At 34.4% G+C, this 18,419-nt stretch overlaps 1 protein-coding gene across 1 annotated transcript in view; it reads left to right on the forward strand.

Moving 5' to 3' along the window:
• The window catches only part of LOC111142031 (pleckstrin homology domain containing A5), a 239,541-nt gene that overhangs the window by 135,376 nt on the left and 85,746 nt on the right, over positions 1–18,419 (forward strand). The window contains exons 4-7 of the mRNA XM_022494952.1: positions 4,629–4,712; positions 5,459–5,579; positions 9,835–9,939; positions 12,407–12,479. Coding sequence (XP_022350660.1) covers positions 4,629–4,712; positions 5,459–5,579; positions 9,835–9,939; positions 12,407–12,479 — 383 coding nt within the window. The remainder of the gene's footprint in view (positions 1–4,628; positions 4,713–5,458; positions 5,580–9,834; positions 9,940–12,406; positions 12,480–18,419) is intronic.

Genomic DNA, 18,419 nt, shown 5'->3' on the forward strand with positions numbered 1-18,419 from the left:
CCTGGTGCTGAGCAGTCTGTCCTCCTTTGTGCCAATGGCAGTGGCCCTGACTTGGTACTTAAGCAGTGGGCCAGCCCCCTCCCACGGTTTCTAGTTAAGATATGTGTGTAGCACTAAATATATACATATATATGTATATATATAAAATAAAGAATTAGTTTATCATGTGTTCAAAGAATTCTCTACATTAACAGAGATGGCTTTGTGGAGATTTTTTTTCAAGACTCATTTGGATTTTATTTACAGTGCTTTCACTATTTAGCACTCAGTATTCATTTAACTTGTATTTTTAGTTTCTGTGTGTGATTTAGAAATTATTAGGGCACCTGGGTGGCTCATTCAGTTAAGCATCAAACTCTTGATCTCAGCTCGGTTCTTGATTTAAGGGTAATGACTTCAAGCCCTGCCTTAGGCTCCATTGCTGGGCATGGAGCCTACTTTTAAAAAAAGAGAAAGGAAGGAAGAAATTTTGTTTACCCTTACCATTACATACTTTAAAATGCAACATTATTATAAAAACGAAGTGTAAATGCCAACGGAAGAAGGCATGATTTTGAAATTTAAAAATATATCTCAAATACAGTTTTAAATATGTAAAACTGCATATAAAAATATATTTGTACAGGAGCAGTAAGGATTGCCAGTCCTATGAGGTGGTAGAAAATTACATTTAAGCAGTTAAGACTGGAATTGATATTTTGGCTTGTCAACTTTTAATTTGTTTTTGATGAAAAAATTAGAAAACATTACTGTGAGTTTCCTGTTTGATAAATATGTTGTTTAAATTGGTTCTCAGGAGGGCACCTGGGTGGCTCAGTCTGTTAAGCATCTGCCTATGCTCAGGTCATGATCCCGGGCCCCTGGGATTGAGTCCCACATCCGGCTCCCCACTCAGCCGGGAGCCTACTTCTCCCTGTTCGTCTTTCCCTCTGCCCTGCTTGTGTGTGCACGTGCTTGCTCACTCTCTCTCTCTCTGTCAAATAAATAAAATCTTTAAAAAATAATAATAAATAAATTAGTTCCCAGGAGCCAGATTTAGTAGTATTTTATAAGACAGAACAAATGAATAAACATTTGAGAGAATTTACTTATTTTATGTTACAGTTATATATATATATATATAGAGATAGAGAGAGAGAGGAAAAAGTTATATCTTTCATTAAAAAAATACTCTGGTCATAGTTTCATTTTATTGTACTTCTCTGTATTGCGCTTCACAAATAGTGTGTTTTTTACAAATTGAAGATTTGGGGCAACCCTGCATTGAGTTAATCTTTCGGCAGTATTTTTCCAACAGCAGTTGCCCACGTCATGTCTATCACATTTTGGGAATTCTCATAATATTTCAAACTTTTTCATTATTTTTACATTTGTTATGGTGATCTGTGATCAGTGATTGTGACTCACTAAAAGCTCAGGTGACAGTATTTTTTTAGCAATAAAACGTTTTAAATTAAGATATGTACATTTTTTAGACATAATGTTATCGCACACTGAATAGTGTAAACATAACTTTTATATGCACCAGGAAACCAAAAAGTTCATTTCTCATTTTATTGCAATATTTGTCTTCAGTCATCTGAAACCAAACCTGCCGTATCTCTAAGAGGCCTGTAAAAAACTTTCATGTTAGAGTGCCCTTGTAGATTTTATATGAATTTTATGTCAATATAATATCAATATTAGGTAAAAGAAAATAGATTGGATACTTTGAAGAAATAAAAGAAGAACATAAATATATTTGTATTTCATATTGATTTTAGTCACTGGTGTTTTAAAATAGAACACTAAGATTTTTACTTAGTTTTAATTTAAAACATTGTGTTCTGAAAAGTGCTTGTACAATAAAAACATCAATTTAATTGAAAATAACATGCACTTGGAAAAAAGAATGTGCTCTTTTTTTAACCAGTCATTATTAAATATCTCCATTCCTGTATGTCTTTGTCTCATGGGTACCCATATCTATTTAATGGTCAGGATGTCAGAGAAGTCTCTTAGCCAGATAATCATTGCAGAGCCATATTGGTATAATTTAAAGCTTCTGGAATATTAGGATTAGAGTCTACTGTATTCCTCCTAGGCCAAATGACAGAACATAGGTAAATAAATATATATGGGTTTATTTGCTTTCTTTTTGCAATATTGGGGGGTTTTGTTTGTTTTTTAAGAATTTGTGTATTTCTGTATTTCTACCACGCAGCCAACACTGGCTTTTTAATGCTTTTAAGGAGAGACTTTAAGGAAAAAAAGGTGCTATCCTCCATTTTTTATCGTTAAGGTGTCCTAATCCTTATCCCAGGTTACTTTACCCGCCTTTACCCCCACAGGGTTTTACTCTGTTAAAATCAGAATTTACATACCTCAGTGCGTTCATAGCATTCATCACATCTGGGTACTTCAATATTTTCCACTTACCTCCAGAGGCTATACTTTCTTAGTTTTTCTGTTAATCGGTGTATTGCTTATTACATAAACTGATATCCCACATGAGACCTTAGGTTTCTACCACTGTACTTTTGTAAATCAGCAAGTTAGAAAGTCACTCACATATCTTTTCTGTAGTGAAAACACCACTCCAAATAAATATTTAAAGCCACCAAATCTTAATACCTCTATTGTATAAAAACAAAACCATCACAAAAAGCTGGTAATTGATAGGAATGCAAGCTGGTGCAGCCACTCTGGAAAACAGCATAGAGGTTCCTCAAAAAGTTGAAAATAGAACTGATGACCCAGCAATTGCACTACTGGGTGTTTACCCCAAAGATACAAATGTAGTGATCCAAAGGGGCATGTGCACCGCAATGTTTATAGGAGCGATGTCCACAATAGCCAAGTATGGAAAGAGCCCAGATGTCCATGGACAGATGAATGGATAAGGATGTGGGGCGTATGTGTATACACACAAAATGGAATATTATGCAGCAATAAAAAATGAAATCTTGCCATTTGCAATAATGTGGATGGAACTAGAGGGTATTATGCTAAGCAAAATAAGTCAATCAGATAAAGACAACTATCATATGATCTCACTGAAACGAGGAATTTGAGAATCAAGGCAGAGGATCTTAGGGGAAGGGAGGGAAAAAATAAAACAAGATGAAACCAGAGAGGGAGACAAACCATAAGAGACTCTTAATCATAGGAAACAAACTGAGGGTTGCTAGAGGGGAGGGAGTGGACTGGTGGGGTGGCTGAGTGATGGACATTGGGAAGTATAAGACTGATGAGTCATAGACCTGTATTCTTGAAACAAATAATGCATTATATGTTAATTGATTGAATTTAATTTTTTTATAAAAGGGGGAAAACCTGATAATTTAGTGATCTTGTAAACTTGTTAGACCAATTATCTAAAGGAATAATAGAAACACATTATATTCCATCAATCGTTCTACTCTAACAGTAGTCAATATGTAATATTTTTTAAATTGTGTCTATACCTCTTTTGTGATTTCAGTTTTATTTCATGGATAAACTTTCAAGTACTGTGTTACCAATAAAAATAATATTAATGGAAGTTAGGCTATAGAAAAGGAATTTAAATATGTAAAGTTTGTGTCTTATGGTTATAGACTTCCTAAAATATAGAGCACATATAATCTCTTAAGATTAACAAAGCAGTATTCAGTTACAACATCTTGAAATTTTTCTCTGTAATGAAAGTAAATTTTCTAAGGTCAGGCACACCAATGATACATCTTCCTTACAGATTGCCTTATTGTATGTTACCCAGTGGGGGAAAAAATAATTTACAAATGATGATGTTTGCTATTTAATCTATCAATGTATATTACATATTTTTTGACATCTAGTAATTTTGGTTTAGATAATTACTTTGGGAAATTTCTTTTCCTTCTCATTTCAAGAAGACAGCAGGAGACCTAATCTTATCACTCAATCTAAAAAGGATAGTATTTCTCTAAGAAATAGCCATCCTTAATTGAAAGCAAATTTTTTTCAGCAAAGATAATAAGTAGATTTATCTTTCTTTCTGTTACTTGTACATTTAAGATTTTTGTTTTCTCCTTCAGATTTCGTTTTCTATAATGTACTTAAGTATCGTAAAACTCAATGCCATTACATTATTTATGTAAAGATTCTTTACTAAAACAAAACACCAAAAAATACTGCTCTTCCTGTGGTACTGTTTTTTTATTAATACCCATATAGTAGTACTTTTAATTTTTTTTCTGTATATGAATTTGGCATTAGTTCTCTATAAGTGTGCCTAAATTAAGATACAAAATAATGGAGGTGAAGGTAGTTACTCATACTTATTTGTTGTGTCCCACCTATCAAATGTAAAATGTAATAAGCATAGAGCCAGATCAACTTACCTTTATTTATAAAATGTGAGAAGAAAGAATTGAGGTCAGGCATGCGGGGGTAGGAGGTGCATTTTAACAGTATAGTAAAACTGTAGTAGCATTCACACACAGTGTATATACGTGGTAGGTAGTAGAAAGGGTGTATTCGGATACTGCATACCTGGGTGGTGTGAATTTCATCCCTTTTATTCATTAATGTTACAGTAAATCACTGTTTTGCTACCAGAATATTAGAAAAGCATTTCTGATAATAGAAGTACATACACACATTTCTCTTTTCCTCTTTTCTTTTAGCCACAATGAAAGGAAAGTGACTTGTAAACATCCAGTCACAGGACAGCCATCACAGGACAATTGTATTTTTGTAGTGAATGAACAGTAAGTAAAGAATTCCGTGGAATGCCTTCACTTTAAAGGTCATTAGTATAAGATTGCTCTTATCCGTATTTTCAATACAGTATGGTTTAGCAGTTTTCTTTTCTGGGTATTTGCAGGCAAGTGTAGCAGAGAGCCATCTGTTTACGGTGGGTGGTATAGAACATAGTTTAAAACTTTCTCTCATGAAGAACGTAATCTCAGAAGCTGTTTTTACAATACAAGCACAGGTAGTAAGCCCAGGAGTCGGAAATTTAAGGTCAGAGAAACTATAAACTTGGTCGAATTATTAAACTAATTTGAGCTCAGTTTTTCTCATCCTTAAATCACAGAGAGTGGTGATTCTTTCTCAGGATTGTTCTAAGCATCAAATGAAATATGTGTGAAAATACTTTATATGCTGGCACTATTCACAAAAAAATAGTTCTTAGTATCATTATTGTTTTCAATATTAGAGTAGCTAATCTTATAACTGAAGTTTTAATTTTCCAGTTAGATGATCAAGTAGAATATCTGTAATAATGCTTATTAAAATCAACATGACTTTAACCTATGTTGTGCTTAGGAGAAATGTTAATTTTATTTAAAGTAGTTATAAATATTAAGCTCTGACTCTAGGGCTTCTTAAGCTGAAACTAGTATCCAAATAATTTGAAAAAGTGAGACACCAGCTTTGTTAACTCTCAGGAAGCTTCATTGTAAAACAGTTAACATATACAACGAGTTTTAGCATTCTGACATATTTCCAGGACCGTTGCAACCATGACACCTGAAGAGAAGAAGGAACGACCTATAAGCATGATAAACGAAACTTCTAACTACAACATGACTTCAGATTATGCGGCGCATCCAATGAGTCCTATAGGCAGAGTAAGTTATTTTGCTTACTGTTGAGTTTTGATAGCTGGTGTAATGGTAGCATCTATTACTAGTACTCTTAATGCATTTAGGATTATAGAATAATAATTATATAATATAATAATAATTTCATTTTTACTCTTACATGAACCTAATTACATTTGAGGTAAATGACTTAAGCAATGGTGTAAAATATAAACTAGTAAGATTAAGTTTTAATAGTTTAATGACTTTTTAAAAAATATTATAGAGTTCAGATTTTGAATAATTTTGCAAATTTAATGGATGTATGTGTGAAAAAATGGCAATTTATTGAATCAGCTGAAGTTTTAAAAGATGAATGGCATAGAAATCCCTTTTTCTGACTGTTATGTACGCCTAGATTGAGTAGACAACTTTTTTTTTTTAAGATTTGTTTATTTTAGGGAGGGGTGGGTAGGGGCAACAGGAGAGAGAATCTCAAGCAGACTCTGTGCAAAGCACAAAGCCAGACAACCATGAGATCATGACCTGACCTGCAACCAAGAGTCAGACACTTAATCAACTGTACCACCCAGGTGCCCCTGAGCAGACAGACTTTTTAAAAAATAAATGTAGAATCCCTTACTGCCAAAGAGAAGCCTTGTGCCAGTGTGCTTGATAACTCTGATATACTTAGAATCCATTATATAAAAAGTGCCATGGTCAAATGGAAATAGAGGTGGATGGTTTTTCTCTATAATTAGAAAGAAAAATGGTAATTGTTTAATCTATAATCCTAGGATCCTAGATTTTATGTCTATAAAAAATTTATAGTTACTGCTTCTTGAACTTTAAACCACAATATTAATATTTTAAATTCAGAATTCTAGTAAGAAAATTCTAACAGACTCTTGGAAAATATGCTACTAAATCTGAATAAATAATTGCCTTGAAGTTGCTTTTCAGTTTTTAAATTAATGCAAAAGAATCAAGGGATAATAATATAGGGATAATAATTAAAATTAATATTTTATAATAACTTATAATAAAAATATTTTATAAAATTTGATATCTAAAATTATTATAAAATTTTTATAGTAATAATTATAAAATTAATAATAAAGGGATTATAATTAAAAAATAATATAGGGGCACTTGAGTGGCACAGTCGGTTAAGCATCTCTTGGTTTTGACTCAGGTCATGATCCCTGCATCGGGCTCCATGTTCAGTGTGGAGCCTGCTTGAGATTCTCTCTCTCTCTCACTCTCTCTCTTCCCCTCCCACTTGTGCTGTCTCTCTCTAAAAAAAAATAAAAATTAATAATAGAGTAAAATAATTATAATATTAAATTATGGTTATTGTAAAGAAATGGATAATAGGCAATTATCTATTTTAAATGCCTGTTTTAACATTTTTTGTTTTAATGTTCTTAAAATGAGATTTTGTAGAATATTATAAGTTAATGTAAATTTCCAAATAATGGAAGTAATTCTGGATTTTTTTTTTAAAGATTTTATTTAAAGAGTTTTTTTGCTTGCTATCTGGTTTTATTTATTTAAAGATTTTTATTTGTTTATTTGACAGTGAGAGATCACAAGCAGACAGAGAGGCAGGCAGAGAGAGAGAGAGAGAGAGAGAGAGAGAGAGAGGGAGGGAAGCAGGCTCCCTGCTGAGCGGCGAGGTCCCGATCCCAGGACCCTGAGAGATCATAACCTGAGCCGAAGGCAGAGGCTTAACCCACTGAACCACCCAGGTGCCCTGCTATCTGCTTTTAATAGTGTTGTTTCAATTATAGAAAGTGAACAGTGTAAAGTCAAATGTCAAGAGAAATACTCGGATATAAAATATAAAACATCACATCAAGTCAACACAGGACTGGAAGGATCTGCTTAAGGTCATGTAGCATTTTCTCCTTGGGCAACTCTGAACTTAAACAATACAAGACAGATGGTGTTTACTGTATTCTTAAAAGTGTCCATAAGGGTACACAATCTTCTGAAATACTGCTTTGTTTAGCATGAAGATTTACTTTGGCAGGAATGATAGTGGTAACCAACAAAAACAAAGAAGCTGAATTTGAGTTCTCATAAAAGTAAATGATATCAAATCATTTCTAATTTTTCAACTTATCTAGAATCTAGCATATTTCATTAGAATTTGGTTTTTTGAAACGTGTGTTAGTACAAAATAGTATATTAAGACCCCGTATCAACCACATTTTCCCCAAAGCGTGTTTGTTGATTAATTTTAGCTTACTCTCAGATAATGCTTAAACACAGTATAAAACTCAAATGGTATACTAGGACCCATCTACTTCTCACCTCTGGGCTCTGGCACCCAAACCACCTCATGAGGCAATCAATACCAACTGTGTGCATCTGTTCATTTAAAATAACTGTTTTAATAGGTGTGGAATATCTTTCCTTTGTCAGATGACTATATTTGTTCCACTATTTCTTGGAGCTTATTACATGAAGAAAATGACTGTTTATCCACAATGTTGTCAAAGTACTGTGCCAGAAAACTTTCTAACCTCTGAAAATCAGATATGTGAAAAATGGTAGCCTTTTTTATTTTAGTTAGCATTTTTCATATTATGAGTGAGTTTGAACATTGTTTTCATATATTTGAAAAATAAAATTTCATTTTCTGGGAAGTGATTTTACATAATTTGCCCATTTATTAGCACCACGCTCTAACCAACTGAGCTAACTGGCCAGCTACTAATTTGCCCATTTAAAAACTAGGTTATAAGCTTTCTTCTTATTGATTTCTAGAACATTAAAGGTATTATTGTTATATGAATTGCAGATATGCACGCATGATTATGTATGGTTTACTCTCTCATTTTTATTTTGATTTGTGGGTTTTATGTCATATTTAGAAAGCCCACCTGCATTCTGAGTTTGTTTGATTTTTAAAAATCTTCCATTCTTTTTTGTAGTTTTTTTATAGTTTTGTTTTTAACATTTTTATATCTGATCTACCTGGAAAATTTTTAGTGTAAAGTTTGAGGTTCAGATCCAACTTTCTTTCCAGATAAATGACTTGTTGGCTGGCCCTCAACCTACCTATCATTTCTCTAGATTTTGATAAAAATATATTAATGAAGCATTATAATGCTCAGTTATCCTACTAGCATTTTATGTTATATAAAAATTCAGAGGGCGCCTGGGTGGCTCAGTGGGTTAAGCCTTTGCCTTCGGCTCAGGTCATGATCTCAGGGTCCCGGGATCGAGCCCTCTGCTTGGCAGGGAGCCTGCTTCCTCCTCTCTCTCTCTGCCTGCCTCTCTGCCTGCTTGTGATCTCTCTCTGTCAAATAAACAAATAAAAATATTTAAATAAATAAAAGCAGATAGCAAGCAAAAAAAAATCTACTTTTCATTAATTCTTAAAGATTTGTTCATTTTTACCCAAGGTTTATTCAACTTATATAGCAGGTAGGACAAAATACTGCCATACATTGTACCTTTTTCTTTTCTTTTCTTTTTTATGATTTATTTAGTTATTTTGAGAGAGAGAGAGAGAGAGGAAATCCTCAGGGAGACTCCCCACTGAGCAAGGAGCCCAATACAGGGCTCGATCCCAGGATCCTGAGATCATGACCTTAGCTGCAGATAATGTTCATTGCCCTAACCGAGAAGCTCTTGGTTTCAGCTCAGGTCATGATCTCAGGGTCAAGGGATCAAGCCACCGGATAGGCTCCACACTGGGCTTGGAGTGTGCAGGGGATCCTCTCTCTCCTCCCTTTGCCTCTCCACCCCACTCCACCCCCCCCGACCCCAACTGGTGTGCGTGCATGGGCGCTCTACTCTCTCTCTTCCTTTGTTTAAAAAAAAAAATTGGGGGCGACTGGGTGGCTCAGTGGATTGAGCCGCTGCCTTCGGCTCAGGTCATGATCTCAGGGTCCTGGGATCGAGTCCCGCATCGGGCTCTCTGCTCAGCGGGGAGCCTGCTTCCCTCTCTCTCTCTCTGCCTGCCTCTCTGTCTGCTTGTGATCTCTCTCTGTCAAATAAATAAATAAAATCTTAAAAAAAAAAAAAACTGTTTAAAAAAATTGCATGTTCCAATTTTAAAGGACAGATTGTAAAACTTGTGATTCTTTGTAATATCCTAGGTGAAAAATTCTTTGTGAATTCTTACACTTGAAACAAGGAAGTCCTCAAAGGCAGAATTGCTATAATTCACCTAAAAAGATTAAGTCCTGCAAGTTTCAGAGAAATCTGAAGAGATAAAACTATGAAGATGAAATACAAATACCTACACATTAATAACACATTTTCTGTTTTGCATTTTTCTATTTAGACTTCACGAGCTTCAAAAAAAGTTCACAATTTTGGAAAGAGATCGAATTCAATTAAGAGGAACCCTAATGCACCTGTGGTCAGACGAGGTTGGCTTTATAAACAGGTATTTTTTGTTTATTTTCTATTTGATGTGAAAGAAAGATGGAATCAAGAGAGACCTTTTCAGCTGAATATCCCTAAGACAGTTACATAAAATGGAGAAAGAACTGAAGAGTAATGATCCACATTCTCTTTATTACTACTGAAGACTGTTAGGGGAACAGTAAAGAAGGAAAAGATAACGGTTACTTAGAATAGAGATAGTGTGTGTTTGTTACAGGTATTTCTAGATTTGAAATTAAACATGCTATATGAAAATGTTAGCAATAATATGCTAAAATTATCCAGGCAGAAACATTTTTTAAATGGGGGAAAAAACATACAGAGGTATTGTTCATTTTTCTATTCCTATGAAATCATTAAATGTGTACAATTATATTCTTCTTTGCTTTAATTTACAGAGAGATCTGATCATAATTGAGATTTTTCAGATTTTTCTAAATTTTTGTTTTTAGGCTCTCAAGACTACTCTCTTAGCATGGTTCACTCTCAGACACCCTAATAAGTTGGGGGTGTATATTGTTCTGCTGTTTGGAAAACCTGGTAACTAAGCTTTTTTGGAGCCTTGCCATTATTTTGAGAATTAGTAAGGATTTATGTACATTGATTTTCCAACATCTATTTTTACTGTTCAGAGGCTGTTTTTCTTTTTGACTTTCTGGTTTGCAGCTGGGTTTCCAAGTTAAGTGACCACAAGATAATTGAGATAATGTACTGGCATTCAAGACCTTTGTCTTTGTTCTATCTCTGATTATACATGTATATAGATGATATAAAGAGTTAAATATTAGGTCATTGATGGTGCTAATTATTCAGTCAAATATTGCTAATAGCTTTCAGATTACCTAATAATTATAGTTACTGAAATTCATAATGAAATTGTTATGCAACATTCATTAGACATCATTCCATCTGAAAGTTGGGGTGACAACTAAACACATATCTAGAGAGGGCCCTCTTAAAATCCTGAGAATTCCCAGTCATTCAAGCAAAACAGTTTTGCCAGTGTCCACTGAGTTGATAATATAACTTGAATACCAATTTTTAATTTTTATTTTAAAATCATCTGTATTTTAACTACATGACATTTAAATTTATCCAAACTGAAAAAAAAATTTTTTTTTTTAAGATTTTATTTCTTTTATTTGAGAGAGCAGGCTGGAGAGAGAGCATGGGTGGGGAGGAGCTGCCCAGAGAGGGAGAAGCAGACTCCCCACTGAGTAGAAAGCCTGCCTGATACAGGACTTAATTTCAGGACCCCAGGATCATGACCTGAGCCAAAGGCAGCAGCTTAACCAACTGAGCCACCAAGGTGTCCGTGAAAGATTTTTTTTTTAGCTAGTCTTTTTAATAAGTCCAAATCATGTTCAGATAGCTTAGCATAATATTAAGCCTAATAGAGGATATGGGACTTCTTTAAAATGATTTTTGTTTTCGTTTCTTGATCCCTTGATTAATTTATATTGGAAAAGTGTTACCAATGAGTTTCTCTCCCATGAGTGTTTCTTTTATAATAGATATGTGACTTACAGAGAGTTTGCAGAGTCACTCGAAAGTCTAAACTTTTTAATTATTTGTATTAATGTGATTAGGAACTAAAAATACCATATACCATTAAAAAGATTTTTTTTTTTTTTGGTCCTTTGATGTAACTGTCCATTTTAAGGACAAATCTTTTGTTTCGAGATTTTTACCTATATAATTGAAGTTCTAAAGTCATATTTAGGTGGTTACAACTAGAAATAAATAAGAAATATTAACGCACATCCAAACTGGCCTCTCTCTTGCCTTGTGTGTGTGTGTTTCATTTTCTTTTGTAGTTTTGCTTTATTGCATGGGGGAAGGTAATTTTTATTAAAATTATAATTTTGTTTGAGCTTGGCATTTTTATTAACTGAATTACTTAAAAGAAGCTGCCAAAGAGGCACTCTTTCTTGCAGGATGAGCAAAACCCAAACTGTCCATGTAGGAAGAAAAAAAATGTTTGTGAAATGTATTTGTATGCTAAGAGTCCTTTATTCCTAGTCTTTTTAAATCACATTACCTTTGGGATGATTTCAAATCACATATTTTTCTTGTTGTTGAAGATTAATGTATTTATTAAATCTGGTTTACCAGAATATATACAATGTTGCATAGTTACATTATCCCCATGTTAACAGATGTGTGTTCAGAAAAGTGAATTTCAAATCGCTTACAAATAGGAAGCCTTATCAGTTTGCTTCAAAAGTATTTTTCATGTGAGAGTATGACTTTTCAGTGATGTGTATACTTGGGAATACCTTCATGTTCGCGTGACCCAAGTCTCTAGAAAACTTCCTCCATATTTTGGCTTTTTAGTTAGGTTTCTGTCTAGCCTATATTATATACATCTTGTCCTAAAAGCTTATTTTAAATAAATGCATCAGAAAGGAATTTGAATTTTCTGAAATGGGGAAAAAAAAAACCTTTAATATGCTGATTTAATTTAGGACAGTACTGGCATGAAGCTGTGGAAAAAACGCTGGTTCGTGCTTTCTGACCTCTGCCTCTTTTATTATAGAGGTAAGTTTCCCAAAAACTGTCTTTAGTGTATTATCTCATAATTGCAACAGAATATGTTAAATAGAGGATACTTTTTTAAAGAAGAAAACAATTCTTTGGTTGTTTTATTATCAACAAACAATATCAAGAAAACCTTTTCTTCATCCATATATAATACTGAGCAGTTGAGGTAGTTATGAAAACAGTATAGTGCTTTAAGAGGATTAGTCTTGAGTTGTGGTCCGATTTCTGTAGTTTGATTGTGTGAATCTTATTTATGTTTTATGTAAATAGCATATCAGTCTTCACTTTGTAATGTTATCCTTGAATTGGGTGCCTAACGGATTAAAGTTATTAGTGTGATGAGATTCTTCTAATGTGTCAGCTTTGTTAGATCCGGCTGTTGATTCATTGAACACACCGCACTCCCCAGCAGATGTCTGGAGAGTATCAGAGATTACTCTGATGTATTGGCGATTTTTTTTTTTAAACTACAAAGAAATGTACTTACCATGTATCCTCCTTTTCTTAAACTATGACAACCTCCCTGAGACATGAAGAAAATTGTGTAAGGTATATATACCAGGCTGTTAATGTTGGTGTAGAGGAAATAAAGGTATGGGGACATAGTCTTCATTTCTCCTATATGGACATCATAAACTCCTTGTTTAAATATGTTTTCTTATTAGTAAGTTATTGATGGATGCAATTTTAGAGCCAAGTCCAGGGAAATCTCTGCTCTGTGCTATATGGATCTGTTAGATGTTACATGGTTCATACCTAACAAAGAAAAATCTACAAAGGCTGTGCTCTCCATAGAAATCTGCTTCGGCTGTAATATAAAATCAAGAATCTGGACCGTAACTCTTTCCTTCCTACTTTAAAGTTCAGTTGGAAACAGTCACTCAAGAATTAGAGTGTCAAAGCATGTTTAATAATTTATAACTTTTCTAGATAAGTATTTCACAAGATATAAGAGGATTTTAGAACTGATTAACAACTTTGAAGTTTGTGATTATGCCCAAAAAGTGTGATGAAATTCTGTGGTCATCTATCAGAGCAATATAATGCATCTTAACCTTCCAATCTGAAATTACCAGAATGGTATTCATCTATTTTTCCCCCACTGCAAACTGTGGTTGAGAAATACTGCTGAGTCAGAATCAACCAAACCTATAAAATTTCATTTTGTCATAGAGATGTTGGTCAGACAGCAATTGTGGTATTATCTTTAGATTAAGTGCCAACCATACTCTACAATTTTCCTTAAAAATTCCTTTAAAATTTTCCTACCATTTTTCTACTCTTTCAGAAAGTAGGAGTTATATATAACCAAGCATTATTTCTAAGCTTATAGTTTGTACTTCTCTCTTTTATAGTTTATAGTCTACTTAGAGCTTTAAACAAGAACAAAAAAATATTTATTACTACCCTCATATAAAATTCCTTAATGTTAATTAACAACAAAAAGAACACTGAATTCCTTATAACTTGCTGTTGTTGCTCATGGAAGGGTACTGCTTAAGTAAAATAGAATAACTTTTAACCTAATTTTTAAAATGTAAATGTTGAGTTCAGAAGCCATACTGAATGTAAGATTCCATATTATTATTAACCAGGTGCATTTTATACTCAGTATATTTATTAATTTTAGTATGGTTTGCCAGACAGGAGCAGTGTAAAAAGGAAAACATCATTTAACTCACTTCTGCACTTCAGATGGTTGGCAATGAGTAGATTATACACTTTCACTATTTTATCAACAGGAATTGTCAATATTAATTGACAATTGAATTGACAATTAATTGAAATAAAAACTACCAGATTTTAGTGAGATGATCATAATACCGTGCATTTTTTTGAGCATTTACCATATGCTGAGCATGTAACATAGATGATGTATTTTATCTGTTCTTTATAGCCATTTAACAAGGTAGGAGATCTTACTTTGCCTGTTCACACAAGAGGACCCTAACTGGCAGTGAGGTCGTATTGTTTGCCTTAGGTCTCACAGCTAGCAAGTTGTCAGAGCCAGAATTTAGACCTAGGCACTTCTCTGAACCACAGGATTTTTCCTTATACGGATTTCTTGCCTTAACCTGCTGAATACAGCAGCCCCCCATTCATTTCTTCTGCATCTTTCCAAGTGTCTAGTATACTGATGTACATACACAGTGCACTGTCAGCATTTTTTGACAAATCAGTCCACATTTCACAGATATGGAAAGTAAGACAAAATAAGTAACTTGCTGTTTTTTACAGTAGGTTAGTGGCCAATACCAGATGGAAGCTCAAGTTTCCACTGTTCCTTGCAAAGTAGCGGGCATATTAGGACAGAACACAGATTGCTCTATTTTACAGTCTGTCTACTGACAATACTTATTATGGGATTTAATTCATTCAGCAAATATTTATTGAGCAGGACCTGCTTCATTCCAGTTGCTGTCAAAACAATGAAAGAAAGTTCTCATGAAGCTTCACTCTAGAGGAATCGGGGAGACAGTAAATAAATTCAAATAAATAAACGATACGATGATAAGTGCTTTTAGGAAAATAAGGTCATCGTATGAAGGACATGCATGGAGGAAAGATTTCTTTGGATCAGTCCTCTGAGCATGTGTTTTAGACAGCAAGGTCTGAATGACAAAGAAAAGCCAGATGAGTATAGTATTCAGGCAGGGGAGCAAGAGTGCAAAGGCTCTGAGGTTAGGAAAGTGGAACAATGAAGGAGCTGAAGGAAGCCGTTGCACCCAGCTAGAGGGCTGGCAGTAGGGAGGCAGGTGGGAGGAATGAAGATTGCACCAATGTCAGATTCTACTAGAATTTCAATTCTTCTATAGGTACCGTAAGGAAACAATTGGATGTTTTTCGGTATATGAGTGATATGCTTTGATTTACATTGTGGAACGCTCACTCAAGCTGCTCTTGGAAAACGGATTATAAAGAGGAAGGAAGGAAGCAGAGACTAGTTAGGGATTATTAGGTAAAAATGTTAATGGCTCAGATGAAGGTGGTAGCTAGCAGTGAGCATTTTTGATGCACTGATACATTACTAGGTAGTAGGATACAGAAATGAACAATATAAACTCCTCTCTTCATGAAACTCACAGATTAACTAAAGGAGTCTAAGAAGGACTGTCATAGTGTTCAGTTGTGTTGAATGAATGTTGACCAGGTGTACACGAAAAGAATTAGGAAAGAAGGGTGATCTAGACAGTGGACTTAAGATATTGAAAGCATGGGACGCCTGGGTGGCTCAGTTGGTTAAGCAGCTGCCTTCGGCTCAGGTCATGATCCCAGCGTCCTGGGATCGAGTCCCACATCGGGCTCCTTGCTCAGCGGGGAGCCTGCTTCTCCCTCTGCCTCTGCCTACCACTCTGTCTGCCTGTGCTCATGCTCTCTCTCTCTCTCTAACAAATAAATAAATAAAATCTTAAAAAATAATAATAATAATAAAAGATATTCAAAGCATGAGGGCATATTTGTAAAATTACACATGGGACTTATGTAGCTGGAATGAAGGTTATGCCTGCAGACATAGCAGGAGTAAAGGCTAAAAAATAAAATGATGCACAGAAGGCATTTGTTTACAATCTTAATGAGTTTTGACTCTATCTTAAATGCAAGAATAATAATAGGATCAAATGCACATTTTAGAAAAATTACCCTAGCACTTGGAACTACAAGCCAGGAGACCAGTTAACAAAGTATTGACGTATTCTAGGTAATGATAACTAGTAATAATATTCCAGTCTGTAAGTTATGTACCCAGCTGTAATTATATGTCTGTTTTGTCTTTGACCCAAATATCTTTAAAGCTGAAGTAGAAGTGGGGAGTCTAAAATGTTAACTTGAATCCAATCAACGTTGAGATTCTTATGGTTCTTGTCCCAGATTATGGCCCCAGGATGCGAGCTCTGTGATAGAGATTAATGTGCAAGAGCCCCACCAGGGAGTGTTCATGGGAGTATTATTACCTGCAGGGAAGGAAATAGGTTAGGGTGGAGGGAGTTGGGCTGCCATCCAGTCTAACAAAAGGCCCGTCTCAGCCACCGGGGGACTTTGTTCCTTCTACAGATAATCAGTACCCACTCTTTGCTTGTCAGTGTATGCAGCCCTTAAGCTGAAAGACAGTTACTTAGGTCAGACTTGACAGAACTAAACAGAAGAATGTCATGATTAGGAACATTTGAAGAATCTAGTGGAGAACTCTTAGGATAGTCATTTGACAAAAGATGAAGATTTTTATAAATGCAGTGCCCTTAGTTTTATATAATGAGGGCATTATTTATTGAACACTTCAAATGGGCTGAGTGCATTATTGAGTTCTTCATGTCTCTTAGCTCATTGAACCCTCACGACAATCCTTTGCAATAAGTCCTGTTTTCCTCAGTTTTATAGTTGATAAAACAGAGATACCCAGCATCGATAACTTGCCAAGATCTCGTAGCTGCTTAGTGTCCGTCTGGGAAACCATTTCTGATGAGGCCATGAAGTCACCCTACACCATAGTGCTCTGCATATTCTGAAATAACTTTAGGAAAAGTCACCGTTTCCAATAATGCAACATAAGAGAATTATTATTTGATAAAAATGATTTTTAATAAAGATGACTTCATGAGCTATTTCTGATTATATCTTTATATAAACAAAATGGATTTAAAAGTAGAATGTGACTCATTCTTTTAAATTCTCATATTCTCTATAATTGATGGCTGCTTTCTACCTCTTTTTTTTAACCTTTTAGACTAAATCTGCACTTGTGTTCATTCTTTCATTTATTAGTGAACTCTACCTGAAGGAGCACAGTTATAGTAAGAGAATTTTGTTGCCTTATGAGAAAAGCTACAGAAATAACCTCTATTGAATGCAACTTTCTTTTGGAAGTTTCATCATATATATTAGAAATCTGAGGAAGATAAATAAAATTCCTTGTTAGGTTTATGATAATTAAAAAACATGACAAGCAGAGTAAAAAGAATTATTTCTCATTTATGGTTTTTCTCATTGCTGAGTTCATCAGCCTAATGCACAGCTTTATTAACTTGTCTTACGGGTTTCTAACAATGAACTGTATATTTCGAGTTCCGTAAACATCTCTGCCCCCAAGCAGCAAGTTAATAATGTGAATCTATACTGTGCCAAGATTAATGTTTTATCATTTTCCTGGGTGTGTTTTATGTGCTTGCCTTGTAGGCCTGTAATTTATTCCCATAACTTCATTGTGTATCAGAATGACTAGTAAAAGCTAACTACAGTTATATGTTTTAAAAATCATATAATTTTTATAGCATAGTTTTAAAAATGTATATTTATTCAGATGTATTTTAGCATCTACTGTCATTCTTAGAGTCGACATTGTAGTGGGGAGAGAGAGTTGGTAAATAAATAATAAAGCATGTAGTATGTCTAAGGTATGGGGGTTGGGGCAGTAAAGTTCCAGAAAGAGAAGAGAGGGCTCTAGGATGGGTTAGAATGGGAAGCAGTGTGGTCAAGGAAGGCTTTATAAGGAGACATTTGAGCCAGACTGGAGGGCATGAGCAAGTGAGCTGTGCATTTGTCCTGGCTTGAAATGGGTGGGCATTTAAATCCTACCAGAAATTGATTTTCTAAGGTTTCTGTGTTATTACTTATATGCTAATATATTTTCAGTGAATCACATGTTAAGGGGTTTGTAGACTGGTATATATGCCAAACAAATATATGGTTTTTTTATGTCTAATTGACATTTTTCTGATGTGTGAGCACCCTTTCTGATTTGCTTAGGATGGGGAAGCTTAGTGAAAATGAAGAAGTATATATACTTGGGCTTTTTAATATTTCCTTTAAAAACTTAAAAGAACTATCTAAACAACACATGAGTACAGTTCACTTATATATAGGAACCTTTTGATTGGATCAGAATAAATTTTGAGAAAATTTATTCTGCTTCCTGAGAACATTTAAAATTCTAATCAGATG

The sequence above is a fragment of the Enhydra lutris genome, unplaced genomic scaffold, assembly GCF_002288905.1.
Source record: "Enhydra lutris kenyoni isolate GAN:26980312 unplaced genomic scaffold, ASM228890v2 scaffoldscaffold7, whole genome shotgun sequence".
NCBI classification, from domain to species: domain Eukaryota; kingdom Metazoa; phylum Chordata; class Mammalia; order Carnivora; family Mustelidae; genus Enhydra; species Enhydra lutris.